General features: G+C 42.4%; 1 protein-coding gene across 1 annotated transcript in view; it reads right to left on the reverse strand.

Annotated features, from left to right (window-relative positions):
• Window positions 1-15873: 15873 nt before the first annotated feature.
• The window catches only part of Zcwpw2 (zinc finger CW-type and PWWP domain containing 2), a 73699-nt gene continuing 64967 nt past the window's right edge, over window positions 15874-24605 (reverse strand). The window contains exons 4-5 of the mRNA XM_055601548.1: window positions 20435-20532; window positions 15874-16035 (exon numbers count right to left, since the gene is read on the reverse strand). Coding sequence (XP_055457523.1) covers window positions 15874-16035; window positions 20435-20532 — 260 coding nt within the window. The remainder of the gene's footprint in view (window positions 16036-20434; window positions 20533-24605) is intronic.

Below are 24605 nucleotides of genomic sequence, written 5' to 3' on the forward strand. Positions count from 1 at the left end.
TTGATCCTTTCCTTCTCAGGGAACAGGTGCTCCACACCTCTGGATCCTAACAGTCCCTGAGGATGCGAGCCATGCCGTGTGTGCGCCATGGGCTTCTCCACGGGCGGGGTCTTAGTGTTTTCAAAACGCACACAAACCGCATCCCTCAAGTCCTGTTCACCCTACTTTTGTTTGCTCTTCCTGAGACTTTAATAACTAGAATTACTTCCCTTCAGAAAAGGGCCTGTGGTGATTATCTCCTTGCTTTCACTGCTGCTATAAGGTTTTGAAATAATACCTAAAAGCAGTTTTCACAGTGCTTTGAGAGAATTAACCACTCCATCACTGAAGGCAGGCGGGAGGTGGGGGTGCGGGGTCAGGTCACATATTCTGTTCATAAAGACAGAGTCATCTTGGCCTTGTGGATGCCTGAGGTGATGGTATTTAAAAAACAACTATCTATTTTGTGTATTCCGTGTGTGGCTGGGTAGGGGGTGCATATGGCAGTCAGAGGATAACGTGGACAAGTCACTTCTCTCCTACCACGTAGATTCCTGAGATTAAGCACAGCTCCTCGGACACCTCTACTCACTGAGCCATCTTAATAGCTCACTTTCTTTTTAAAAACATTTATTTATTTTGTGTATGTGTATATGGTGTGCGTGTACATATGTGTATGTAAGAGTGTGTGAGTGTGTGTGTGTGTGTACATACATATGCATATAAGAGTGTGTGTGTACCACATCACGCATGTGAAGGTCAGAAGCTCCAGTGTCAGTCCTCACCTTGCTCTGGTTAAGGCAGGATCTCTTGGTGTTCCCTGCTGTGCTGCACACAGCAGGCCAGCTGGCCCACTGTTGGAGGGCTGGGACTACAGACATGCATCATGTATGCAATAACCCTGCCACCCTGTAAACTCTATAAAATAAGCACACTGAGCTTCTGGGGCATGTCATTTTCTCCATCAGAGCTTTTCCAGTCCTGGCTGTGCTGTGCGTTCATGTATTTGTTCTTTCTTCATTTCTTCACTGTCCCAGTTAAGTCATTCCATGAAGCCATGCAGGACACAACAGGTCATAATATTAAACCAACTCCCAATGACTTGTCATTACACCCACAGATCAATGCATCTCCCAACCCCTATCTGAGAAGCTTCTATTTCCAGTAGATTATGACTGACACAGTGGCACACTGCTATGCAAAGTACAGAGGGTAAGTGTGATGGTTTGAATGAGAATGGCCTCTGTAGCTTATGGAGTAACACCATTATGAAGGATTAGAAGGATTAGGAGGTGTGTCCTTGTTGAAGTAGGTATGGATTTGCAGGTGGGCTTTGAGTTTTCAAATGCCCAAGGTAGGCCCAGTGTCTCTGTCTTTGTCTGTCTGTCTCCTCATCCCTCCTTCCCTCCCTCCCTCCCTCCTCTTCCTCCTTCCCTTCTGCCCGCTTGCCCTCCCCCTCCTCTCAGCCTATAGATCTAGATGCATCTCTCAGCTACTGCTCTAGTGCCAAGCAAGCTGCCATGCTCCCTGCTGTGATGATAATGGACAAAGCCTCTGAAACTGTAAGTCCCCAATTAAATGCTTTCTTTCATAAGAGCTGCCTTGATCATGATGTCTCTTCACAGTAATAGAATAGTATATAAGACAATAAGAGACTAAAATATTCAGCCTTAAAGGGAACCTATATACTGAAACCCCCACCAAGGCTTGTGAATCATTGAGGAATTGGGGCCAGAAAGATTATAGGAGCCAGAGGTGGTAGCTGACTCTAGTGTTTCCTAGACATAGCAGGACAAGCTACATGTAAAAATTCACAGTGCCTGTGACAGCACAAATACAACCTGTGTAATCTCAGGCCAGACCAAATCTCAGCATGAATGGGAGCAGGTACAGATATCACCACTAGTTGTGGAACGATTAGCTGCTGGGAGGAGAAACCACTTTTTCCAAGAGTGTCAGCCCCCAGAACATCAACCACTCTCCACTGGAAGGCCACATCCAAGACTATCTGGAGTGCACAAATTGTCTCAAATGATTTAAAGGAAAAAAATGAGACAAAGTTGGGTGTGTAGGAAAGAGTGTGAGCATAAAACGGGCTCTATGAAACTCTCAAAGAACTAACATTTTTATATAAATTGTAGTTTGTTCACCTTGTAGCCCCACTGTAGCCCCCTCTCTCATCTCCTCCCAATTCCACCCTCCCTCCCTCATCTCTGCCCATGCCCCACCCCAAGTCCACTGATAGGTCCTCCTCCTCTTCCATCTGACCCTAGCCTATCAGGTCTCATTGGCTGCATTGTCTTCCTCTATGGCCTGGTAAGGCTGTCCCCAAAAACAAGGAAAAAAAAGTATCTTACGTAATAAACCAAAGAGCCAAGAGTATGAAATGAACAAAAGATTTAGCTTATTTGGGTCTACGATTTAAGAGTCCATCTCATGGCAGGGAAGGTGGACAGACAGGCGTGGAAAGCAACCAGCTGTATTGCATCTGGAGTCAGATGCAGAACAAGATAGATGTTGTGTTGCATTCTGTACTCTGTATTGTTTTTCTCAGCCGAGGACTCCAGTTCATGGGATGATGCTGCCAATATTCAGAAGGACTCTTCCCTCCCCAGTTAAACTTTTCTAGAAGCCCCCTTAAAGATATGTCCAGAGGTGATCTCCAAACTAGTCATGTGGACAGCAAACATTGACCATGGCAAAGCATGAGGCTGAAGGAGTGGCAAAGTATGCTAGTGGTCACAGGGGTTGAATGGTACCACTCCCATATGGTCCTTGATTCCTGGCTATGAGACTCAAGCATGCATAGCCTTTTCTGAGCCCTGCAAGGTATTTCCGTGTGGTTGGTACCATAGCTGTCCTGAAAAGCCATACCATAGTTCAGGCCCTGACATGGTACAGAGCCTTCCCTTGAGTTGTCCCTGGGTAAAACTCAAAACTAGCATGTTCTGAGTCACTTGGCAAGGGGGCTAGACATGACTCAGGAATGTACTGCCTCCCCTTCTACTGAGGCCATGCTTCTTTCTTGGCTGTCACCACAGAAGAGATAGATCCCTCAGCATTGCCCAATTCACTGGAACCCAAGAAAGTTAACTCGCCAAGGTGAGCCTGGTCCCATCCATTGCTGGATGTGCAAGATTGCTAGCAGCAGACAGCAAACCCAATTCCTCAGTGTGGGCTCACTGCTCAGTGGGACTATGTAGCTTCTCAGTCAGATTACACAGGACCAACGCCATCATGAAAGGAGCGATATTCTGTGGACACTCAGTACAGATTTCCCTTTTCTGATAGCTATGTGTCTACTATCCACATGCTTTTCAAGAGGTCCTGGAATCTTTGAAGAGTTTAGGTCTCACCCTCTGGGACAGATGCCAACAGTTGCTGCTTTTGGCTCACAAAGTCCAAACAGCATGAGGTCATCAATTTGACATCTGTGGAAAGGAGAAGTAATTAAGATGCCTTCAAAGTATGACATAGGACTGGACAGTTAATATACCTTGAGGTGGGACAGATACTGATGGCCTTTCCAGATTAAAACAAACTATTTTGATGGGTTGTATGAGTAGGAATGATAAAAAATGCAGAGGCAGGGGGATCAGAATGTTGTTTAGCTGAGGCCACGTTTATTTCATTGGGAACCACAAGCAGTAGTAGCTGTGCTATGGTTGAGAGTATAGTTTCCAATATTCAGGGGAGCCAAGCTGACAGTGAGTAGCAGTTAGGTCATGGAAACCCCTTACTCAAGAATAGGATAAAGGCTCTCCCAGAAGAGCTTTATGAAGGATTTGCTTAGCCATCTGTCTCCTGCTATGTGACAGCGCAATGTTCAACTGTTTCTGTGGATGCAGCCATGAGGGCCATGCTGGAAACAGAGAATAGCCCTCGCCAGGCAATTGCAAATACAGGTGCTTGGATCCTGGATATATTGTCTTGATCTCAGAACTCCCAACCTCCTCAACTGGGAGAAGTAAATTTCCATTCTTTACCAATTACTCAATTTGTGGTACTCTGTTATAATTCACACGGGCAGTAAGAAACTGCAGTTGAGGCCACCATGTAGACACATTTAGGATGGTATAACACTGTTCTCTGAGGGCTGTCTGTGTTCTCCATAGGCCACACAGGGGAGCTGAAAGCAGATGTGAGAGCAAGCACTAATGCTCATCCTGGTCCTTAGTGGCACCGAACTCTGTGGTCCCTCTAGGAATGCTATACTGATTTAACATTTTCCTAGGGACAAACGCTTACCCTCAGCCCTACAAGTGTGAGAACCAGTGCGGGGACTCTGCCAGCCTCTGAGTATATTCAGGTATGCTGTCTAGAACCGGGAAAGCAACCATAGGGTTGACTTTGGTGTGCAACGGTCTCACTGTGAGATGCAGCTAAGCTAGTCTCTGCTGGTTATCTGACTTCCAGTGGCATGCCACAGTGCTATTCTGGGTCTGCAGGGCTCAGGTCAGTTCATAACCAATGTCCACAGTGCCCAAGGCATCTACTTTTTCCTTTCCCCAAATGTAATTTGCCTTAGTAAAAGTCCATAAACTCCTCTTGGATATGAGAGAGATTAATGGTGAACATTTTGAGCATTGTTTTGAAGTCTTTTCTCAAAGGGACCCAGTGTCTACTTCTGTATACTTGCTAAAGGCTGGGAATTGAATGAAGAGTTGTAACTTTGTTTTCACAATTCAGAATTTATTTCACTTAAAACTTTTGTGCTTACACAGATCAAGTAAAACTTGAGCAGAGTCCCTATCTCCCTCCTGAGAATCCTGTTCTAATTATTCCTCTGCTATGGTAAACTCTTTAACTAACAGCAACTTTGGGAAGGAAAAGGTTTATTTTCTCTTACAGGTTTCAACTCATCACTGAACAAAGTCAAGGCAGGATCCTGAAAGCCTACTTGCCATTCCACACAATATCTTTAACCCAGGGAATATAGAAGAACTCATGGGGAAATGTTGCTTTGTGGCTCACTTGAAGGCATGTGCTTAGGTAGTTAGCCAGCTTTCTTATATAGCCCAAGACCATTTGCCCAGGGAAGGGGGCCTCCCATAGTGGGCTGGGACCTCTTTGCATTACTTGCCGATCAAGGCAACACCCCCATAAACATGCCTATGGGTCAGTATGATCTGGGCAATCACTCAGTTGAGACTCCCTTCTGAGATACTTCTAGGCTGTGTCAAGATGACCATAAGACTAGATAGAATAAAGAGCACAGTTAATGGAGCATCACCATAGGTCTTCCGAGGACAGACCATGAAGACTGCTGCTTTTGTTCTGCCATCCTTCGTGGTAAACATGACTTCTTGGCCTTTGGCACTTCAGTACTGCTACACAGCCTCTACATCTCTGGGACCCAATTAATCCAACCGCATGCTGGCTTCCCAATCCAACCATTGCAATCATCATTGTTAAGACTTGGCCTATAGTGAAGTGACCATGGAAATCTTCAAGGATTGTAACGAGCCACCTACAATTTAGCTCACAAAGTCCTCTTGGAAGGTCCATGTGACGGACTCCTTCATGCACGTGTATCTTAAATGACAGGTATGCTCTTGGGCTCCCATCTCTCCTAGCCTTCAAATTTATCCCTTCTCATTCAAGCAGAGCACATCTGGCATTTCTAATTCTCTCTTGCTGTTACACCTTGTAGTCAAGTTTTAATCAATCATAACTTTCATTAGAGCCCTTTCAGCTTCAGTTTTAATATTAAATACAGATTTTCTACCTATCATTAACCCATCTGTTCCAACATGTTCCTCCTACCTTTATCCCACACCCTTGCTGTCCATTCCCAAACATGTTTCCAGACTAGTCTGCATAGATTAGAAAATTGCAGTATTCGCTTTGTTTTGAGACTATAGAGAAATTCCTCCTGGGTCACAATTTGTACCTTACTTTAGAGAACCTGTAAAACAGTCAAGTTACAGTTGCAGATAAAAAAGAACTTTACAGACACTCCCAGAAATAATGTTTAACCAAACATCTGGGCAACACCTAGATATTCACGTTGGGACATAAAATTGCCTATAACCATGCTAAAGAAATGGCTAAGCAGTTAAGAGCATCCATTGCTCTTCCAGAGGACCTGAGTGGTTCCCAGCACTCACTGTTGGAAACTCCAGCTCCAGGGGTTCTGACACCCTCTACTGCCTTCCATGGACACTGCACTTACATACACAGACACATGGACAAAATTAAAAGTAAAATAATCTTTAAAAAGGAACTCTCTCTGATCTCTCCATATTTCCTGATCATTGCAGGGTGGGGATGGGGGTCCCTCTACCATGCATCCTGAGCTTCTGTCTTTTCTGTTTTGCCATGTGTATTGTATCAGTGTCGTGTTACAAACTTACACACTGGTAGCTTTATTTGTCCAAAACTTCCTGTCAAACCAAGGTACATGTTTCTGAAGTCAAGATGAATTTTAATTTCTTCTCTGCCATTAGGCCTTGAGTGACAACATTTTTGCATGAGTCAATTTCTTTGTCTGTGAAACACAGATAATAGTGCCTAGCTCACTAGACAGGAGCAGGAATTAGATGTTTTATTCCAAGCTGAAGCATTCAAGGGAGAACCAGGCACATCTACTAAGGTTGAGTATTATTCATAAAATGAAAAGGGGTCAACATAAATGCACACTGAGTTTGGTTTAAACTAAATAACAAGGTCCTCAAATCATCTTTTACATCAATCACCTTTTTTGTCAGAAAATTTATTGAATCAAGCAAAATTTAAATACGTATCAAAGAAAAACATTTAAATGTCTTTGCCTAAGCATTAATAGCCTAGTTTAAAAAATGGGATAGAGAGTGAAGAGCTCATTGCTTCCATGACCTATAGAAGTATTTACAGCTGAGAAAGAGTGATTATAAACCACACTGCATCAGACATTTTAATTTGCTTTGATAAAATGTACAAGAGTAAGCTTACAGGTGCACTGTTTGTTAGCTGCACGTGTTTTTCAGTTATTTCTAATATTTTGCTTACAATCTGAATGGACTCATTTTTACTGAAGGAAAAGAATTTATGGATATTGGTTTTTTCCAGTAGAAATGTTAAAAAAATAATAGACACTTCTACCAATAAATCCTAGTAAACCAGTTGTCCTTGTTCTTTCTGGTTACATCTCCATGGGTGTTTCTTCACACACACACACACACACACACACACACACATATGCATGCATTTGGGCACACACAGTCACCCAAGCTTCACAGTCTGTGTGTGTGTGTGTGTGTGTGTGGTGTTTAAGAATCTGTTCAGCGTTCTATCTGTTCTATCTGTGTCTCTTTCTGGCCTTCTCTCTTTAATTCTCTTATTCTATTCTGCCTCAGTCTACTGTTCCAACATCCCCCTCTCTGAGTTAATGCACAAATAAAACAGTTCATTAAGTTGCCAAGATAATGTTTATAAAAGTGAAGAAGGAAGAAAGAACATGACGAGTTCACACGTGTAAAGGAAGAATGCAGACCACTACGAGCAAAGCTGGACAGGAGTTTTGTTCGCATGGTGACCTGGGACACTGGATGGGAGAGCATAAGTTGTGCCATTCATCTGTTTGTCTACATGTTTAGCAGTGCTGGGGGCTGAATGGTGCTCTGCACATATTAGGAAGAGCCCCACTCCTCAGATACTTCCCAAGCCCTTTGTCTAGTCTCTACTTTGAGACAGGGTCTCAGCAAATTGCCAAGGCTAGCCTTGAGTAGAGGTCTCACAACCTCTGCCTGTGGCTGGAACAGCAGGCTTACACCACTGGACCTGACAGATGTTTATCCAAGGTGAAATTTAAGATGGAAATATTCAGATATCCATGAATGGTCATTTATTCGTATCACCAGCATGCTGTAATCATAGCAGGATCCATCATTCATCAATTATGAAACTCACTTGTAATGAGGGAAAAACAGTCAAGCCCATTGCATGGGATGACAGAACAGTCAGGAAATAGAATTTTATTAGTTCTTTGTAGGGAAAGCTAATAAGTTGTTGGTGTAACATATTACATTTTAATAAACATACACTGAGTTTGATTCTTTCATGCCATGTCAGTTACCTCAAACATATCCATGTTATCACAAAGCTGTGTAATTTATTAATGGATAATAATGTCTTAATGAAGGCAGAAATCTGCAAGGAGCGGAAATAACAGAAGATTACAATCAGTGCTTTTCCTAATTCTGTGCTTCTGCTATAAATATTAGCCTAAATTGACTCATTAGCTATGTTTACATTAAAAATGATAAATGTGCATGAAAAGGTCTGTTTAATGTGGACTGATGTCTAGCATTCTGTTCAAAGAGAGCCAATGACAACGGTGTACTTGTGAGAGACTTGATCACCTGGAGTAGAACAGAGGTCTAGAACAGAGTGAACTAGGCCTCTGGCACTGCCTTTCTGCCCGTGTCACACCTTTCCAATCCGCTGGGATATGAACATATGCTTCCCTTTGCTTCAGACACTCTTTCATAGATATTTGCACAGCCTTTTGTTCAGGTGTCACTAGAGAAGGGACTCAAGAAACTGGAAAAAACTTAGATGTCCCTTAACTGAAGAACAGATAAACTGTGATACATTCACACAATGGAATACTACTCAGTCATTAAAAACAAGGAAATCATGAAAATTTCAGGCAAATGGATGGAAAATATCATCCGGAGTGAGGTAACAAAGATCCTGAAAGACACACATGGCATATACTCACTTATAAGCAGATTTTAGTCACATAGCACAGGATAGACATACTACAATAAACAGACCACAAGAAGATAAGTCCAATGAAGATTTAGACTTCATTTAGGCATATCTCTTACATAGACTACATTGCCTCCTTTCTGATCACTTCCCCCTCATGGAACTTCCCTACCAGGCCAGAGGAGAGGAAGACAAACTCAGTACTCCAGTGAATAAATGAGCTGAGGTGTCTGGAGGGGGGGGTGCCCCTATTCTGAGGAATAGGGGTAAGGAGATGCAGGAGGGAGGTGGGACTTGGAGGAGAGGGGGAAAGGGGCCTATGACCGAGATGTAAATTGAATTAATTAAAAGAGAGAGAGAGAAGGCACTCAAACCTAAAACACACAAAACAGTATCTCTTGTCTCTTCCGTTCTTGTTTCATATGTCCATTGGGCTGAACCATATCTATTTTCTTTACTACCTGCCTTCTCCACAAGGATTTACCTGTTCTCTTTGTGTATGCATATGTCTGCATGTCTCTGTGTATGCTCATGTGAGTTTGGGAGCCAGAGGCAACCTTGGGTGTCATTACTCAGGAGCTATCCACATTGTTTTTAGACTCAGGGACTCTTGTTCTCATTAGCCTGGAGCTTGATACAAAGCCTAAGCCATCTGGCTGGTTTACTCTTGCCTCTGCATGCCTGCTGGTGGGACTGCAAGAATGTACCATCATTCCAGGCTTTGTAGTGTTGGTTCTGGGGATCAAACTTAGGTCTGTACTGCTTCTAAAGCAACATTTTCCTGCTGGGCTGTCTGTCTCCCTAGCATTATTAGGTACTTTTGTTTAATGATTTCCACAGCCCCGGAAAAGCATGTGGCTGGCATTCCTGAAATATTTCTTGATTAAAAGTTAATTACTAAACCTTAGCATCATTTATTGAGACCAATATTATCTCTGAAATGAAAGACAGCTTTTTCCTCTACACGTGTATCATCTATTTGGTGAAACAAGCTCATCACACATTATATTAGTTTCCTATTGATGTACAGCAAACATGATTTAAGAGACGTTTATTACCTAACAGGGCTCCTGTGGGTCAGCAATCTGATAGCAGGTGCTGAGGGATTTTTGCTCAACCTCTCTTGAAAGCTTGCATCAAGAGTTCAGCCTGGGATCTTGTCATAGGAAGGCTTGATTGTGGCTGTCTGACACCTTCCCAAAAAGCAAACTCACATGGCTCTCAAATTGGTGCTAGAAGAGGAGGACTCTGCTTCCCCCCTCATGGACCTCTCTCTATATATAGAATAGCTCAAGTACACTCAGTATGTGACAGATGATTCACTCAAAGGCAAATACAGTGGAAGCCAGCCACAGTGCCCTTTATGACTAAGCCTTGGAGGCTACCCAGTCATGTCTTCTGTATCTTAATGATTTTTGGAAGTCAGTGTTATTCATTGTGGAAGGAGATTGAATGTAGCATAATATAAGTACCAGAAGGAAAGAAACTCCCAGAAAACTAGCCACCATGCACTGAACTAAGGAACGAATCACATAGGACCACACACAGGTAAGAACTAAGTTTCAAATAGCTCGAGGTTTAAACACTGGGAGTTTTAGTCTCTGAATTTCTCACAATTTCTCACAATAGTCTCACAATTTCACCACTTTTTCCAAGTATTGCAATTATATTTAATGTAAAATTTTAATTCTTACTTGTTTGAAGGGATTAGAAGGATTAGGAGGTGTGGCCTTGTTGGAGTAGGTGTGATCTTGTTGGAGAAAGTGTGTCACTGGCGGTGGGCTTTAAGGTTTCCAAGACAGGCCCAGTCTGTCTGTCTGTCTATCTCTCTCTCTAGTGTCAAGCTCCCTGCCATGATAATAAACTAAGCCTCTAACACTATAAGCAAGTCCCCAATTAAATGATTTCTTTTATAAAAGTTACTTTGGTTACAGTGTCTCCTCCCAGCATTAAAAAAGCATCGTCATCAAAACAAAGCGACTGCCTACAGATTGGGAAAGAATCATCACCAACCCTTTATCTGACAGAGGACTCATATCCAATATATATAAAGAACTAAACAAGCTGAAAAGCAACAAACCAAGTAATCCACTTAAAAAATGGGGAACAGAGCTAAACAGAGAATTCTCTGTAGAGGAATATCGAATGGCAGAGAAGCACTTAAAGAAATGCTCAACCTCATTAGCCATTAGGGAAATGCAAATCAAAACAACCCTGAGATTTCACCTTACACCCATCAGAATGGCCAAGATGAAAAACTCAAGGGACAACACATGCTGGAGAGGTTGTGGAGAAAGGGGAACCCTTCTCCACTGCTGGTGGGAATGTAAACTTGTACAACCACTCTGGAAATCTATCTGGCACTTTCTCAGACAACTAGGAATAGCGCTTCCTCAAGATCCAGCCATATCACTCCTAGGCATATACCCAAAAGAGGCTCAAGTACACAAAAAGGACATTTGCTCAACCATGTTTGTAGCAGCTTTATTTGTAATAGCCAGAAGCTGGAAACAGCCCAGATGCCCCTCAACTGAAGAATGGATGCAGAAATTGTGGTACATCTATACAATGGAGTATTACTCAGCAATGAAAAATAAGGAAATCGTGAAATTTGCAGGTAAATGGTGGGACCTGGAAAGGATCATCCTGAGTGAGTTGTCCCAGAAGCAAAAAGACATGCATGGTATATACTCACTCATATAAACACACAATATAGAATAAACCCACTAAAATCTGTACATCTAAACAAACTAAGCAAAAGAGAGGACCCTAACTAAAATGTTCAATCCCCATCCTGAAAGGCAAAGAGGATGGACATCAGAAGAAAAAGAAAATAGGAAACAACCTCGGAATCTGCTACAGAGGGCCTCTGAAAACCAGAAGAAAACAGGAAATAACCTTCAAACCTGCCACAGAAGGCCTCTAAAAGCTTCTGCAGTATAGACTGTCAAAGCAGATGCTGAGCCTGATGGCCAACTGATGGGCAGAGTGAATGGAATTTTATGTAAGAAGTGGGAAATAGTAAGAGCTGGAGGGGACGGGAACTCCACAAGGAGAGCAACAGAACAAGATAATTTGAACACAGGGAACTTCCCAGAAAATCATACTCTAACCAAGGACTATTCGTGGAGATGACCTGGAACCCCTGCACAGGTGTAGCCCATGGCAGTTCAGTGTCCAAGTGGGTTACATAGTAATGGGAAGAGGGACTACCTCTGACATAATCTGATTGGCCTGCTCGTTGATCGCTTCCCCCTGAGGGGTGAGCAGCCTTACCAGGCCACAGTAGAGGACAATGCAGCCACTTTTGATGAGAACTGATAGACTAAGATCAGAAAGGAGAGGAGAACCTCCCCTATCAGTGGACTTGGGGAGTGGCATGCATGCAGAAAGGGGAGGGAGGGTGGGATCGGCAGGGGAGGAGAGAGGGGCTTATGGGGGGATACAAAATGAATAAAGTGTAATTAATAAAAAATTAAAAAACAAAAAAAATTAAAAAGCAAACAAACAACAACAACAAAAAAGTGACCATGGAGCAGACCCAGAAGAAAAGTTTTTCTCTGACCTTCTCCTGAACCCATCTCTCATTTCTTATTCTCCATCCAGGTAAACAGCAGAAGCTAGAATCCCTATTCATAGTGGGACTTTTGGACCCATGGGCAGTATAAATAATGACACAGAGGCTTTTTAATATGTTAAAGCTTTGGCCTTTTTGCTAGGGCAGTCTCCCAGCCAACCATCTAGCTTTGTGTAACTTAATCCTGACACTATGTCCTGCCCTGTGAGTAGCTCTACCTCTCTGTTCTGCTCTGGTGATCAATTCATAAATGCTTTTTAAAGTATATATTTATCAGAAAATAAGTTTGTGAGGATTTTTCAAATATCATCAGCAATTTAGCTGCTGTTCATAAGACTGCAAATGGCTTTCATTTTCATACTGAAACATTCTCTTCTTTAATGCTCATTCAAGAAGCTTGATGCCCACATCTGTCTCTATGCTTTTTGGTGGCATGTCTCCATCTCACTGGTAGAAGCTCTATGACTTGATTTGAACAAGGAGATGTCAGTAAAGAGGATGCAAGCAGAAGCATTCTTTCTGACTAATACTATCACTGGGATCTTTCTCTGGACTCTTGTCAGATCCCTTTCATAATTCAGGCAAGACGTGGTGTCATGTAGAATGCAGGTAGAAGATAGGTGTCATGTAGAATGCAGGTAGAAGATATATCCAAGTATGGTGGAACACGTTCTCGAGGGTTAAGAGTGGACAATGGCCAAAGGAACCATTGTGCTGATCTATATCCTAGAAAGGTTTTATATCCCTCCTTGTGGGACATTGCTTTGACCTGGTGATTGACAGGCCTCTTTGGATTGATTCTAACACGAGGAGGAAACATCACATGTCCTTGTCCTCTAATCAGAAAGCCCACTGCTAAGTGGAAAGCACATAAGATTTGGGGCTCCAGAGCAGACTTAGTTATCTCTCAGTGACCTCTGGGCAGCTGAGGGTGACACCCCCTCCCAGGGCTAAATACAGTAATTAGAGCTCTGCTGCTCTAATCCTTGGCTTTACATCCTGCTAATTATGGAAAGAGGGGTCTTGCCCCGTCCTCCATCCTGTTACTATCTGAGCAGCTACCTAACAGTGAGGCTCTTTCTTGCTCTGGATGCTCTGATGTCTCCACAAGGGCAAGCCTTGGCTAGCCTGGGGCAAGAGGTTAAGTAAAACATGAATCAGAGCCAAACTGACCTGACTTCCCCACTTGGGAATTCTCTAGGTCACGATGCAGCAGTCTGCTTCCCAGACATGTGAGGGAGCCTGGAAAGGTCAACTGAGCCATTTGCCTAGCAGACTTATGCCCACAGACATAAGTGAGACTCACTGAAACTGGCCAAGGAAGCTGAGCTGCTCAGACGTTCCAACTCAGAGCAGAGGTTCTAATTGCCTGACAGTAGCATTTGGAGGTTTCTGGCCGCCTTCCGGTATTATGAAAATTCTGGGAGGAGTTAGGGAGAACACAAACAAACACCATAGGTTCACATCAAAGGTGTCTGAGTATACAAAGCGACAGTATTCCTGCTGGACTTACAGGAAATCTCAAATGAGTATAAAAGCGTAACTGTCAACATGCAAGTCAGGTACTTTGGGATAGCCTAGGCAGGCAGGTCATAAAACATATAGTCCTCACCTCTAGGAACCTACACACACAAAATGGGAGTCTCTTGCTATAGCCACAGCTCTGAGACAGTGAGCAGCAGCTGTCTGGATGTGCTACAGAGCAGACCCTTCAGCTGCTTGAGCTGGTTACAAATGCATTAGCTCCTCACCAACATGACCCTGAGAGCAGACAGAATAAAGGAAGCTGCTCTAAGCACCCAATGAACTTGACGTAATGAGGTCTATAAGTTGACCTGAACAGACTAAAATGATATTAAGCTTTCATGGGGGACAAGTGAAAGTATCTAACTGTAACATCCCTGACAGGCAGAGACCCTCTGCCATTTAAAACTCTGCTGCCATGGTGCATTATTCCCAGGCAGCTGAGAGTTTAATAAGACTTTGTGCAGACACCTAACCTGGAAGTTGCTGGCTGCCTGCTGGCAACCCTAAGGCTCTTGATGTGGAAGCTGACAGTCGGAGCTAACATCAGGGCATGGATTCCCTCAGACACAGGACACAGACTGGCACAGTCATGCCTGCTGCCTGCTCACGCGTGCAGTCTCACGACAGTCTGATTTCGGTAAGTCCCTATAGCCAGCATGGCTGTTTAATTCTAGACATACGGGTCTCCTACACATAAAGTGCTGGCTGCCCTCTGCTGTAACATCAAGGTCTTCCCTGAACGAATCCTGCCTGCGTCGTCCAGCCTTTAATTCCCTTTGTAGCCAGCACCTTAGTAAGGCTACTTACTTGCTCCCATTTCTCTCAACTGGTGGACTACAGACCCTTCAGCTGCTCTCTTTCCTCAGAATCAGGCCACACCCTCTCTGCAGTCCTCTAGAGGACCACACAGAAAGCAGGTTGTGATGTGGCCTGGAAGTCACCCTCCCACTAGCAGCTGAAAGCAGGCTCAGCTTCCATTTCTTAGACCAGTACAACCTGAAATTACAGCTAGTCTTTGTCACCTCACTTGTGCCACACAGGATAGTTCAGACACAGTTGTGGGAATGAAACTTGTCATCTGCCTCAGTAGCTATGAGTCAGAAGCCTCTTTGTCCTCTGGTCCTGAAGGGTCCGTCTGTCCGTTCAGACCTTTTATGTGACATGAGGCAGCTGCTCTTCCAGTGTTCTCCCTCTTCAAGGCCTGATTGCAGGTCTCCACTGTTTGAGGCTCTCTCCTAATAAAACTCATTCTGCGTTTAATTTTGTGTCAGCATTTTTCTAGAAATCTACATTGAATTTCCAGCACTCACCTCTGCACTGGTCTGCAGCTGTCTTCTTCAGGTGGCCCACCACTTTATCTTCAGACACAGACATCTACTGAAACTGTTCGTGGAGTCCTTGAGGAATGATGCACACTTTTATTCCTCTATGGCACTGTGCATTTCATACAGAAGAGTTTTAATTTCCCTTGTTGTATTTTGAGTCGTATTTCCCAATCTCACCTATACAGATACTGACTCAGCAGGGAAGTATCCAGGACTCTGATATTCCAAAGTCTCAGAGGCTCTTCTATGTTCCGGAACAATGTTGAATAACAGTAATTGTTTTCAATACAATAAGACAGCTGGATTTTTTTGTCTTTTAAGAATTCTCAAACTTTATTATATTGCTATATTTTTAATATTTCCTTATAGTTTAAAATAGTTCCAGCCAACTACAAAAAACACTTTATACATGTGTTACATTTGAGTTCTCTCTGAGACTTATAACAGAATAGGCAGCCATTTTAATATTCACATTTGAAGAAGGGCCTAAATACTGATTGTATAGCATTTGTTTATGAAATAAATTTCATAAAGAATTCTAAAGCCAAAGCAAACAAAAAGGTCTACAAATACAAATAACAGGAATTTTTAAACCCTAACTCAAATGCCACTTGATAGACTCACAAAGTCATGCACACTCACAAAGTATAAATTTATAACAAATATTAATTTTGTATGCCTATCTCACTAAATATTTTAAGTGTTTGACACAGTAAAGACAAAGATTGCTAGTATTTTTAAATTAACTTTTGTAAATACTTGAGTAACACCTTAAATTTCAGATATTAGAGCAGCTATCTTTTTTAAATTGTTAGTTATGTTCTCAATACATTCTCCGGCTTTTAGTACTGTGCCATCAGGCAGAATACAGTCCTCTTCATGGTAGCTCTGAAATGGACTGCCTGTGGAGGCTCCCAGGCTGCACTGGGACAACTGCAAAAAGAGCCATATAGTTGATCACAATTACAGAAGGTCCTCGACACCGTTCCTCACAATTACAGAATACTGCTTGGTTCCTGAGGAGGTTAGCATGCCTCCAGCACAGCACTGAGTACAGTGTTCTGTGCAGGTGGTCAGGTGATAAGCTCGTGCGTAACATGGCATCTATAAACATATCTGCATAGGGCTAAGTTGTCCCTTAGGTTCTGCCTCTTTCCTCCAATGTAATCCACTTACATTTTAAAGTTTCTACCTTGGGACAGTGTGATCTTCCTCTGAGTTTTCTATATTGGTTTGCTTTTAAAAAATATTACATGGACTACATATTAAAATAATTTCAGTCATGTACTCTGTGGCCATTCTTTCATAAGCATTTACATTATCCACAAAAACGTCCTTGCTGTGGCTTAGATGGGAAGGACAGTAGTACTGTTCACACACACACACACATACACTAACATAACCTCAGTTTCAAGTTCACTATAGGTAGACCAGCCTCTTGTGCAATTAAAAGACAAGAATATGCTTGTAGTTCACAATATAATATGTACCTTTTAGTCCAAATAATTATGCAGCAAAACTCTTTATTTGCATTTGGATTATCCATTCAAAAATGATGTGGATTTATAAAAATCTGATTAACTTCTCCATTGTTGCCAAGTCAAACAAGGACTTTAAAGAGTGCTCATATTGGCTAAAGAAGAGCATACTCGGGAGGGGAGAGGACTCATGCCTAGAAATCTTTGTGCTCATCTGCCAGAGAACGCAGGAAAGAGATTTTGATTGTGTGAGGGTGTGTGTGCCCTTTCCATCTTCCTCACTGGCGCTTAGGAATCACCAGAAATCTGATGGGCAGCAGTGAAGAAAACAGCAAGTGTATATCTCTGAAAGGGACTCACATAGCATCTGATCAGAGTCTATACAGTCCAGATTTGGAATTATGTGCTGACTCTCTTCAGTATATTTATCATATCAGAGAGCACCTTCTAAAAAAAAGCAAAACCAAAACAAAACAAAAACCAACTACACAAAGCATACGTCTGGTTTTAAGTGGAAGCTACATTAATTCTTTGCAGAAACAATGAAAAAAGGAGGAATAAATTAAAATAAACCCCTCCTCAGATGTAGCCCATGGCAGCTCAGTCTCCAAGTGGGTTCCCTAGTAAGGGGACCAGGAACTGTCTCTGACATGAACTCAGTGGCTGGCTCTTTGATCACCTCCTCCTGATGGGGGAAGCAGCCTTCCACAGAGGAAGACAATACAGCCAGTCCTGATGAGACCTGATAGGCTAGGGTCAGATGGAAGGGGAGGAGGACTTCCCCTATCAGTGGACTGGGGAGGGGCATGGGAGGAGAAGAAGGAGGGATGGTGGAGTTGAGAGGGAATGAGGGAGGGGGCTACAGATGAGATACAAAGTGAATAAACTGTAATTAATATAAAAAATTAAAATTAAAAAAGAAAATAAGCCCAGGGATATGTGATTATTTCCTTACTTTTAAGGTGGAAATTGTTACAACTTTAATGGTTGGTTTCATGGCCGCACTCTTTGTTAACAGTGAGCTAGGCCCTAAGCACCCTGAGCCAGTGAGGGGCTACTTGTGAGCAGCCTGTAGGAGGCACTCACCTGGCAACACATTAAAATATATAACCTTCACAGTTCCTAAATGCGTTTTGAAAGCACAGAACAATACGAAAATCTAAGACAAAAAGAAGGCCTATCTGGGGCTATATTAAAACTGTGTATCTTATCATAAGAAATAAAAATCAAAAGTGATTTCTATTCCATCAAGTTACTAGTTCTAATGACAAAATGGAAGCCAATTCTATGCTTACAAAAAATCCAGAATGTCACTATAAAACCCAGCCAGGCTCTATTTTTGAAAAGACAAATTTCTAGGGATGAAAAAAAAAAGAACAGGAAAACAAAACACAAAACAAAATGAAATTAAAAAAACACACAAAATGTATTGCATAAAACCATGCAGTGTTCAACTAAGCACACAACTCTTAGAAAGAAATACTTTGTATATTAATTATACATATGGAAGACCCATGTCAGCAATCTATACACCTTGTTCCACAAATACAGCCTATATGTGGAAGAAGCCATCTTTAGCAAAGGAGCTGTTGTGGAGAAATGGCATGTATAAGCGAATTCATAACCCCGCAGATCCAGGTGGAGCTATGCTGCGGCCATGACCAAGAGAACTTCCTGTGTTTCCAACTCAGCAGGGACTGACATTCATTTCCTCTAACACATTAATCTCTGGGACGATAAATTCTGTATGCTCTCCTTAATCTTTAACTCAGTAAGAAAGTGTTAAAGATTCATCTTTGGCTGGGCATGGTGCTGAACGTCCGGCTTCAGCCCTGGCAGTTATACCTGAGGCAGGTGGACTGTTTGAGCCCAGACTCCACTACACACAGAACCTTCACCACCAAGGGAAACCCTATCTCTTGACAGACAGAAGAAAAAGATGGGAGATCCACACTTCATACGTGCTAAGGATCCAAGTGAAAGTGGCAGTCTGACAACATGTATAAACTATCTGCCCATTTCTTTTTTTTAATTTCTTTTTAAGATTTATTTATTTTATGTATATGAGTGTTCTATCTGCATTTACACCTGCCAGAAGAGGAAATCAGTTTACATTATAGATGGTTGTGAGCCACCATGTGGTTGCTGGAAATTGAACTCATGACCTTTGGAAGAGCAGACAGTGCTCTTAACCACTGAGCCATCTCTCCAGCCCCTATCTGCCCATTTCTATATCCAACTGTTACTGAGGAAAGACTGGCAGGATGAAGCGGCCCTAAGCGAGAATGTGGGAAACAAGACCAACTCATTGTCCCATTGTCACCTCTGACATATATCCCAGTTTGTCTTATCTAATTCATTTTTTTTCAAGATTTATTTATCATTTGAACCATATTCTGCCTGCATGTATGCCTGCGCACCAGGAGAGTGCACCAGATCTCACTATGAGCCACCACATGGTTGCTTGGAACTGAACTCAGGACCTTTGGAAGAACAGCCAAAGTGTTCCTAACCTCTGAGCCATCTTTCCACCCCTCTTATCTAATTCTTAAAACAGTTCTCTAAAGCAGGAAATGAGTAACTGCCAAGTGGCACAAATCCTCAGTAGCAGAACTGTTATTTACTTTGTTTGTATTAATAATAAATAATGATAAAGCAATAAAAGTTCAAATGCTTACATTGAGGATTCAGTCTGGGTGTGCTCTCTGGCCTCTGGACACACTATGTAACTGAATGAATTAGTGAGACCTTATGTAGCCTCTTGCTGCCATTTGTTTCCTAACAACCTAGGGAACAACTCTACCACAGGGTACAGTGTCTGGTGTGCCCTGAGGCTGATTTCTCTTGCACTGATTGACCCCGTACTGCCTTTCATAAGTGGCCTGAGCTTTCTCCCACAAACTCTCACTTCATTTATGCAGATACTGGACAATAAGAACATGACTGTCTGAATAGAACATAGTTAAAGACAGGAGGAAGTCGGAGCTAACCCTAGATGCGGTGATAAAACACATGCTGGGAGGAGCTCTGCTCTGTTGACACTAAGCGTTTGCCTTATGGTAGCCAAGACGTGCACATGTCTCTGCACAGATGGGGCAGAGAAGGTTCCCACCAAGCTGCTTTCCTTTTCCAGGGACCTGCTGCTAAGGATCGAAAGCCTGGGTGGGAGTAGTCTCTTGCTGTTAATCCTAAACTGTTAACCTCACTGAATTAAGAAATCTCCATGGAATTAATGATATTTAGAAAACGGGCATGCCAGTTGAGGGTTTTCTAGAGGCAGTTAAGATCATGAGGACTGAGAGCTAACCAACAGATGAGTTCACTGACAGAGTCAACATAGAGCTGAGCTAATCAAGTCATAATCCAAAGTTATGGATTACTAGGAAATAGTGACAGGCTGGGGGTGGGGCCTAGCTGCAGGATGTAAGTCCCTGGGAGCTTGTCCATAGGTTCTATCTTGCCTGGCCTCTTCCTGTATTCTCTTTCCCCTGCTTCCTGTCTCACCAGGATATGGAGTGCTCTGCACCATGACCTCCCTGCTGTGATGAGCTGACATCTTTTTTAATCTTTTCTATTAGGTGTTTTGTCCCAGTGGCCAAAACAAGATCTCTCTTCCTCAGCTACAGGAAGTCTCTCCATCTTCCTTCTCCCAACCCCAAAGATCTAAAATTAAAAGACTACCTTTGCTTAAAACACATTTCTCTCAGGAATAAATGCATTCAGATTTCTCAAGAGCTCCTAGCTTATTAACATTGTGACAATCAATGACTCAAATTTCAGATGTGGAGAAAAGTACTTTGTATCCGCTCAGTTACAGTACTTGGAGCTGCCCAATAGCAACTCTCCACACTAACCTGTTCTCCCCCTGCTTCCTCCGCTCTTGCTGGGGATTCTTGTACTTGCTGCAGCATTTTCTCCAGTTCTTTCAGTAAAGCTTCTGTCTCAGAGACAACTAAATAAAATCATGAATATAGTAAAAGCTGCATCTTTAATTCCATCTAATTCAAAATTTTAACCACCCAGAAAGAATTTCTCTAAGTACTACAGGATTAAAAATAAAAAAATAAACTTTAATATTTAAAAAATTATCTTTAGTTAGCATAAAATATAAAAGATTTCCTTATAGCTTTTCCTTATATACTTAGCTTTTGTTATCACATAATTTTTATGTAGGATCTCTACTTGTTGCAAAATTCTTTTATGAATTTTCAGGTGAAGTTTTTATAATTTTTGAAAGGAATAGCTAATTTTCTTGATATGTATATAATATAAAATATCTTTGAACTATAAAAAGCTCATTAGAAGTCATTTTTTTCTTAATTGGGGCCCCAGGGCACCAAACTCCATTATGTTTATAAAGTAAGCATCACAACCAAGGAGCTATGGGCAGTGGACAGTGGAGGAGGTCAGTTTTCTTACAGGGTGTGGCCTCTGGTAGGTCCACTGTGCTCCTGTAAGTGGCCCCACACCCAGGAGCATTTGAACTGGACTACGGGATTATTTTTAAAAAGACACAAAATTAGGGAAGTTGGGAGTGGATTTGGGAGGAGTTAGGGGAGTGTGTGGGTGAAGATGATTCAAACACTTTGTAGCAATGTATGACATTAAAAACTGCAGCTAAAAGGGAAAAGCCACAAAACTAAGTGGCTGGCCCAAACGTAGACTAACCCTTTCTTTTACTTCTTTTTTTCCATTTTCAAGTCTGGGATCCTGAGTGGGAGGGTGCCTCTGCAGGTGTACATACACCCCTGTGAGTGCTGATGGAGGCCGGAGGTTGGTGCTAGGGATCATCTCCCATTGCTCTATTACCTTATTATTGAGAAAGGGTCCTTCAAGTACAACCCGGAGCTCCCTGATATGGCTAGTCCTACCAGCCAGCTTGGGGTCCAGTGAGATTTGTTATGTGTAGCAGAAGTTCTGGTTTCTTAAAAAAAAAACTCAGTTATGTTATGTAAATATGTTGTTGTTCTACTCCCAAGTGTGGAAAACGGGACTGCTTTAGTTTATCCACAGGTGATAATTGCCTCATGCAGGGCATGGTCTTTGCCAGCACCAGGTAGTGGAATTCTGAGGACTCTGAGAGGGTATAAATACAAGGGCCCAGTGAGAGAAGGAAAGTTTCAAGGAAACAGAGGAGAGAGAAGGCTGCTTGTTCATCCTGAATCGTTAGGGTGAGGGTTAGGGTTTGCTGTTGCTGAACTGCTAGATATCCTAGCAACTGAGATTGGTATTTTCCCAAAGAACCCGACCACCCTAACTAGCCAGAATTAAGTCTAAAAAGGTCTATACCTCCCTTCCCTTGTAACCTTCTTTCTCTTCTACCTAGAGTTGGGGGGTTGGAAAGGAGGTAGAGGCTTTAGGAACCCCAAATAAAGGAGAATTTAAAAACAGCACCTACAATTATGGTTTCTGGAGATCCTGACTTTGGTCCTCACACTTGCATAGCTAGCAATTTAACTACTAAGGCACTTCCAAATACCCGTAAGTTCACTCATTCCTAATCCAAATGGCAACATGTTAACTGCCCAGCATGACTTAAAAAAGAAAATACCATGCTGATAAATGCTGATAAATACCATGCTGATAAATGCTGATAAATGCCTTTTTGTATTTCTATGAAAAGGTAGAAAAGGTGTTTACTACTTCACTGAATATGTTAAAATAAAATGACTTCACCACCACCTAAGAAAGACAGCCTACAATAGTGATAGAGCTGAATTCTGATTAACAATATGTTTGAATCCTCCACCTAAACAAAACAGCATTTTTACTTGACACAAAGTTTTGCTGAAGCAAACCCCAAAGAAACCAGCACACATGGAGCTTGTTGCGTGGCACCAGAGGCAGAGAGGACATCTGCAGCCTGTCCAAAGATAGCACAACCTGGAGACAATGCCATGCCCTCACCTTCACTCTGACCCCTGCACTCTGACACACCACTTCTATTCTCTGCCGTTTTGGCAGGTCACAAAAGTCACACCACTCAGCACAGCTGGACATTCAAGGAACATCCAATTTCAGTTGATTTTAAAATTTATTCATTTATATGTGTGTGGGGGCGGAAGTGTCACAGCATGCATGTAGAGGTCAGAGGACAGCTTTAGGAGTTACTTCTCTCCTTCCATCTTGTTGAAGCAGGGTCTCCATTGTTGTTTCTGCACACAGCACACTGTAGGCCAGCTTCATTCTCTTGTGTCTCCTCCCACCTCAGCAGGAGTGCTGTGATTACTGGTGTGTGCCCCTCATGCTGCTATTACTTGGGTTCTGGGAACTCAGCTCATGGTATCAGGCTTGAGCCGCAGGCGCTTCTTAAACACGGAGCCATCTCCACCGCTCCAATTTTGATAGATTTCTTTTTAGTAACCTAACCTGTTAATTCACAGGCAACTATCTGTGCTTATCCTCAGGCTGACTCTCTAGTTCTCTTCACAATATTTTTTTCCTACTTTGCATTCTGAGTCTATGGAAACTGACATTGAAATTTAATGTCCTGTTGAAAAGATGGATTTTAAGCTATGCTGTAAAGGGAAATGGCAAACAAACATCTCTATGTTTCTAATGCTAGGCTAAAGTACAACCCAGTTATGATGAGGTATATCATTGCCAAATTCACTGTTATCTCTGTTTGCAAGCAATCTTGAAGAGTGTCTGCACTGCCTTTTGATCAAAGAGTAGACAGAGTAATAGAGGACTTCATCAACTGTCCAAGATTCTTAACAACTTGACTGATGTTGATTTCTGCTTTCAGAGCAACAGGAGGCATGCTTTTCTATAAGTATTCCTATACTGTAACTGAAATTCAAAACTAATTCTCAAGAAATGGCAGTTACTGTAATCTACAGACTCAGTTATCAGAATTGGTCAATGATATCCTCCAAAGCTGGAGACAAAATGAACGCATTTGCTGACTATCGGACCACTCATCTTCTATCTGATGATTATCCTTAGTTTCCTGGCTTGTTTTGATTCACTGTTGAGAGTATAAAGGGGAAGGGAAAGAGGGAGGGAGAGAAAGAAAGGAAGAGAAATGGGAGAAATAGAGGGGGAAAAAAGAGAGAGAGATCCCATCCTAAAACAGTAACTGTGAGGTAGGAAAATAAGAAACTGTATCATCTGTATGCAGGAAAACTGAGGTCAAGAACTGGGCACAAGTCACTGTCTGGACATAGAGGTAGGATTGACCCACCCTTACTGGAAGCCACTGCAACAGTGGCCTTGTGCTTTGTCCTTTGCAAGATTACTTGTCTTCTTGTTGCTCAACAGCCAAAGTTCTAAAGAGAAGCCACACCAAAATGACTAAATGGGCAAAGGCTTGTTGTCTCTGAAGAAAATATAAGGGTTGTATGTCCATGATTAAGGTGTTAGCTGTTAAATAGTCTCTCTATATTTATGAAACCTAGAAGGCCTGGTCCCTTCAGATTACAGCGCACTATGAAATGATCCTCCTTCTCCTTTAGTTCCAGAAGTTAAACTACACAAAGCATATCCCAATTTGACTCCAAAATAGAAGTTAGCCATCACAGACATTTTCCTGTACTTTCCCATTCACAGTACAAGTACTGCTCTGACTTGTCCTGTCGCCGTCCCCGCTGTCGGCCTTCATCCTCTTTTTTTGGCTGCCCAGTGATGGTGCACATGAAGCTGAGGACCTTGTGGTGGGGTCTGCACAGGTCAGGGGGCATCTTTACACTCTGACCACTGACGCTAGTTAGCCGAAATGCAGGAAAGGGCTCCTGTTCAGCAAAGAGGATCAAAGAAAGATAGAAAACAAAAACAACAAAGGAAGAGTAAAGGGAAGTGCCAAATGAACCCATCTTAGAAAGAGAAGGGGCTAGCTTAGGAGCCTTTGGGTATGCTAGCTACCTCTCCTCTGGGAACTCCATTTTCGGATACCCAGACTTTTGCCTTTACTGGAACATATGAATTGATCACGAAAGGCAAAGGAAGAAATAGCCAAGAAAAAAAAAATTCCTGAGTGGAAAGCAATAGCAAGTCACCTTTGAACAGAGATAGGGTCAACAGGAT

Source organism: Psammomys obesus, unplaced genomic scaffold (genome assembly GCF_907164565.1).
Source record: "Psammomys obesus unplaced genomic scaffold, mPsaObe1.curated_primary_1811, whole genome shotgun sequence".
NCBI lineage: Eukaryota > Metazoa > Chordata > Mammalia > Rodentia > Muridae > Psammomys > Psammomys obesus.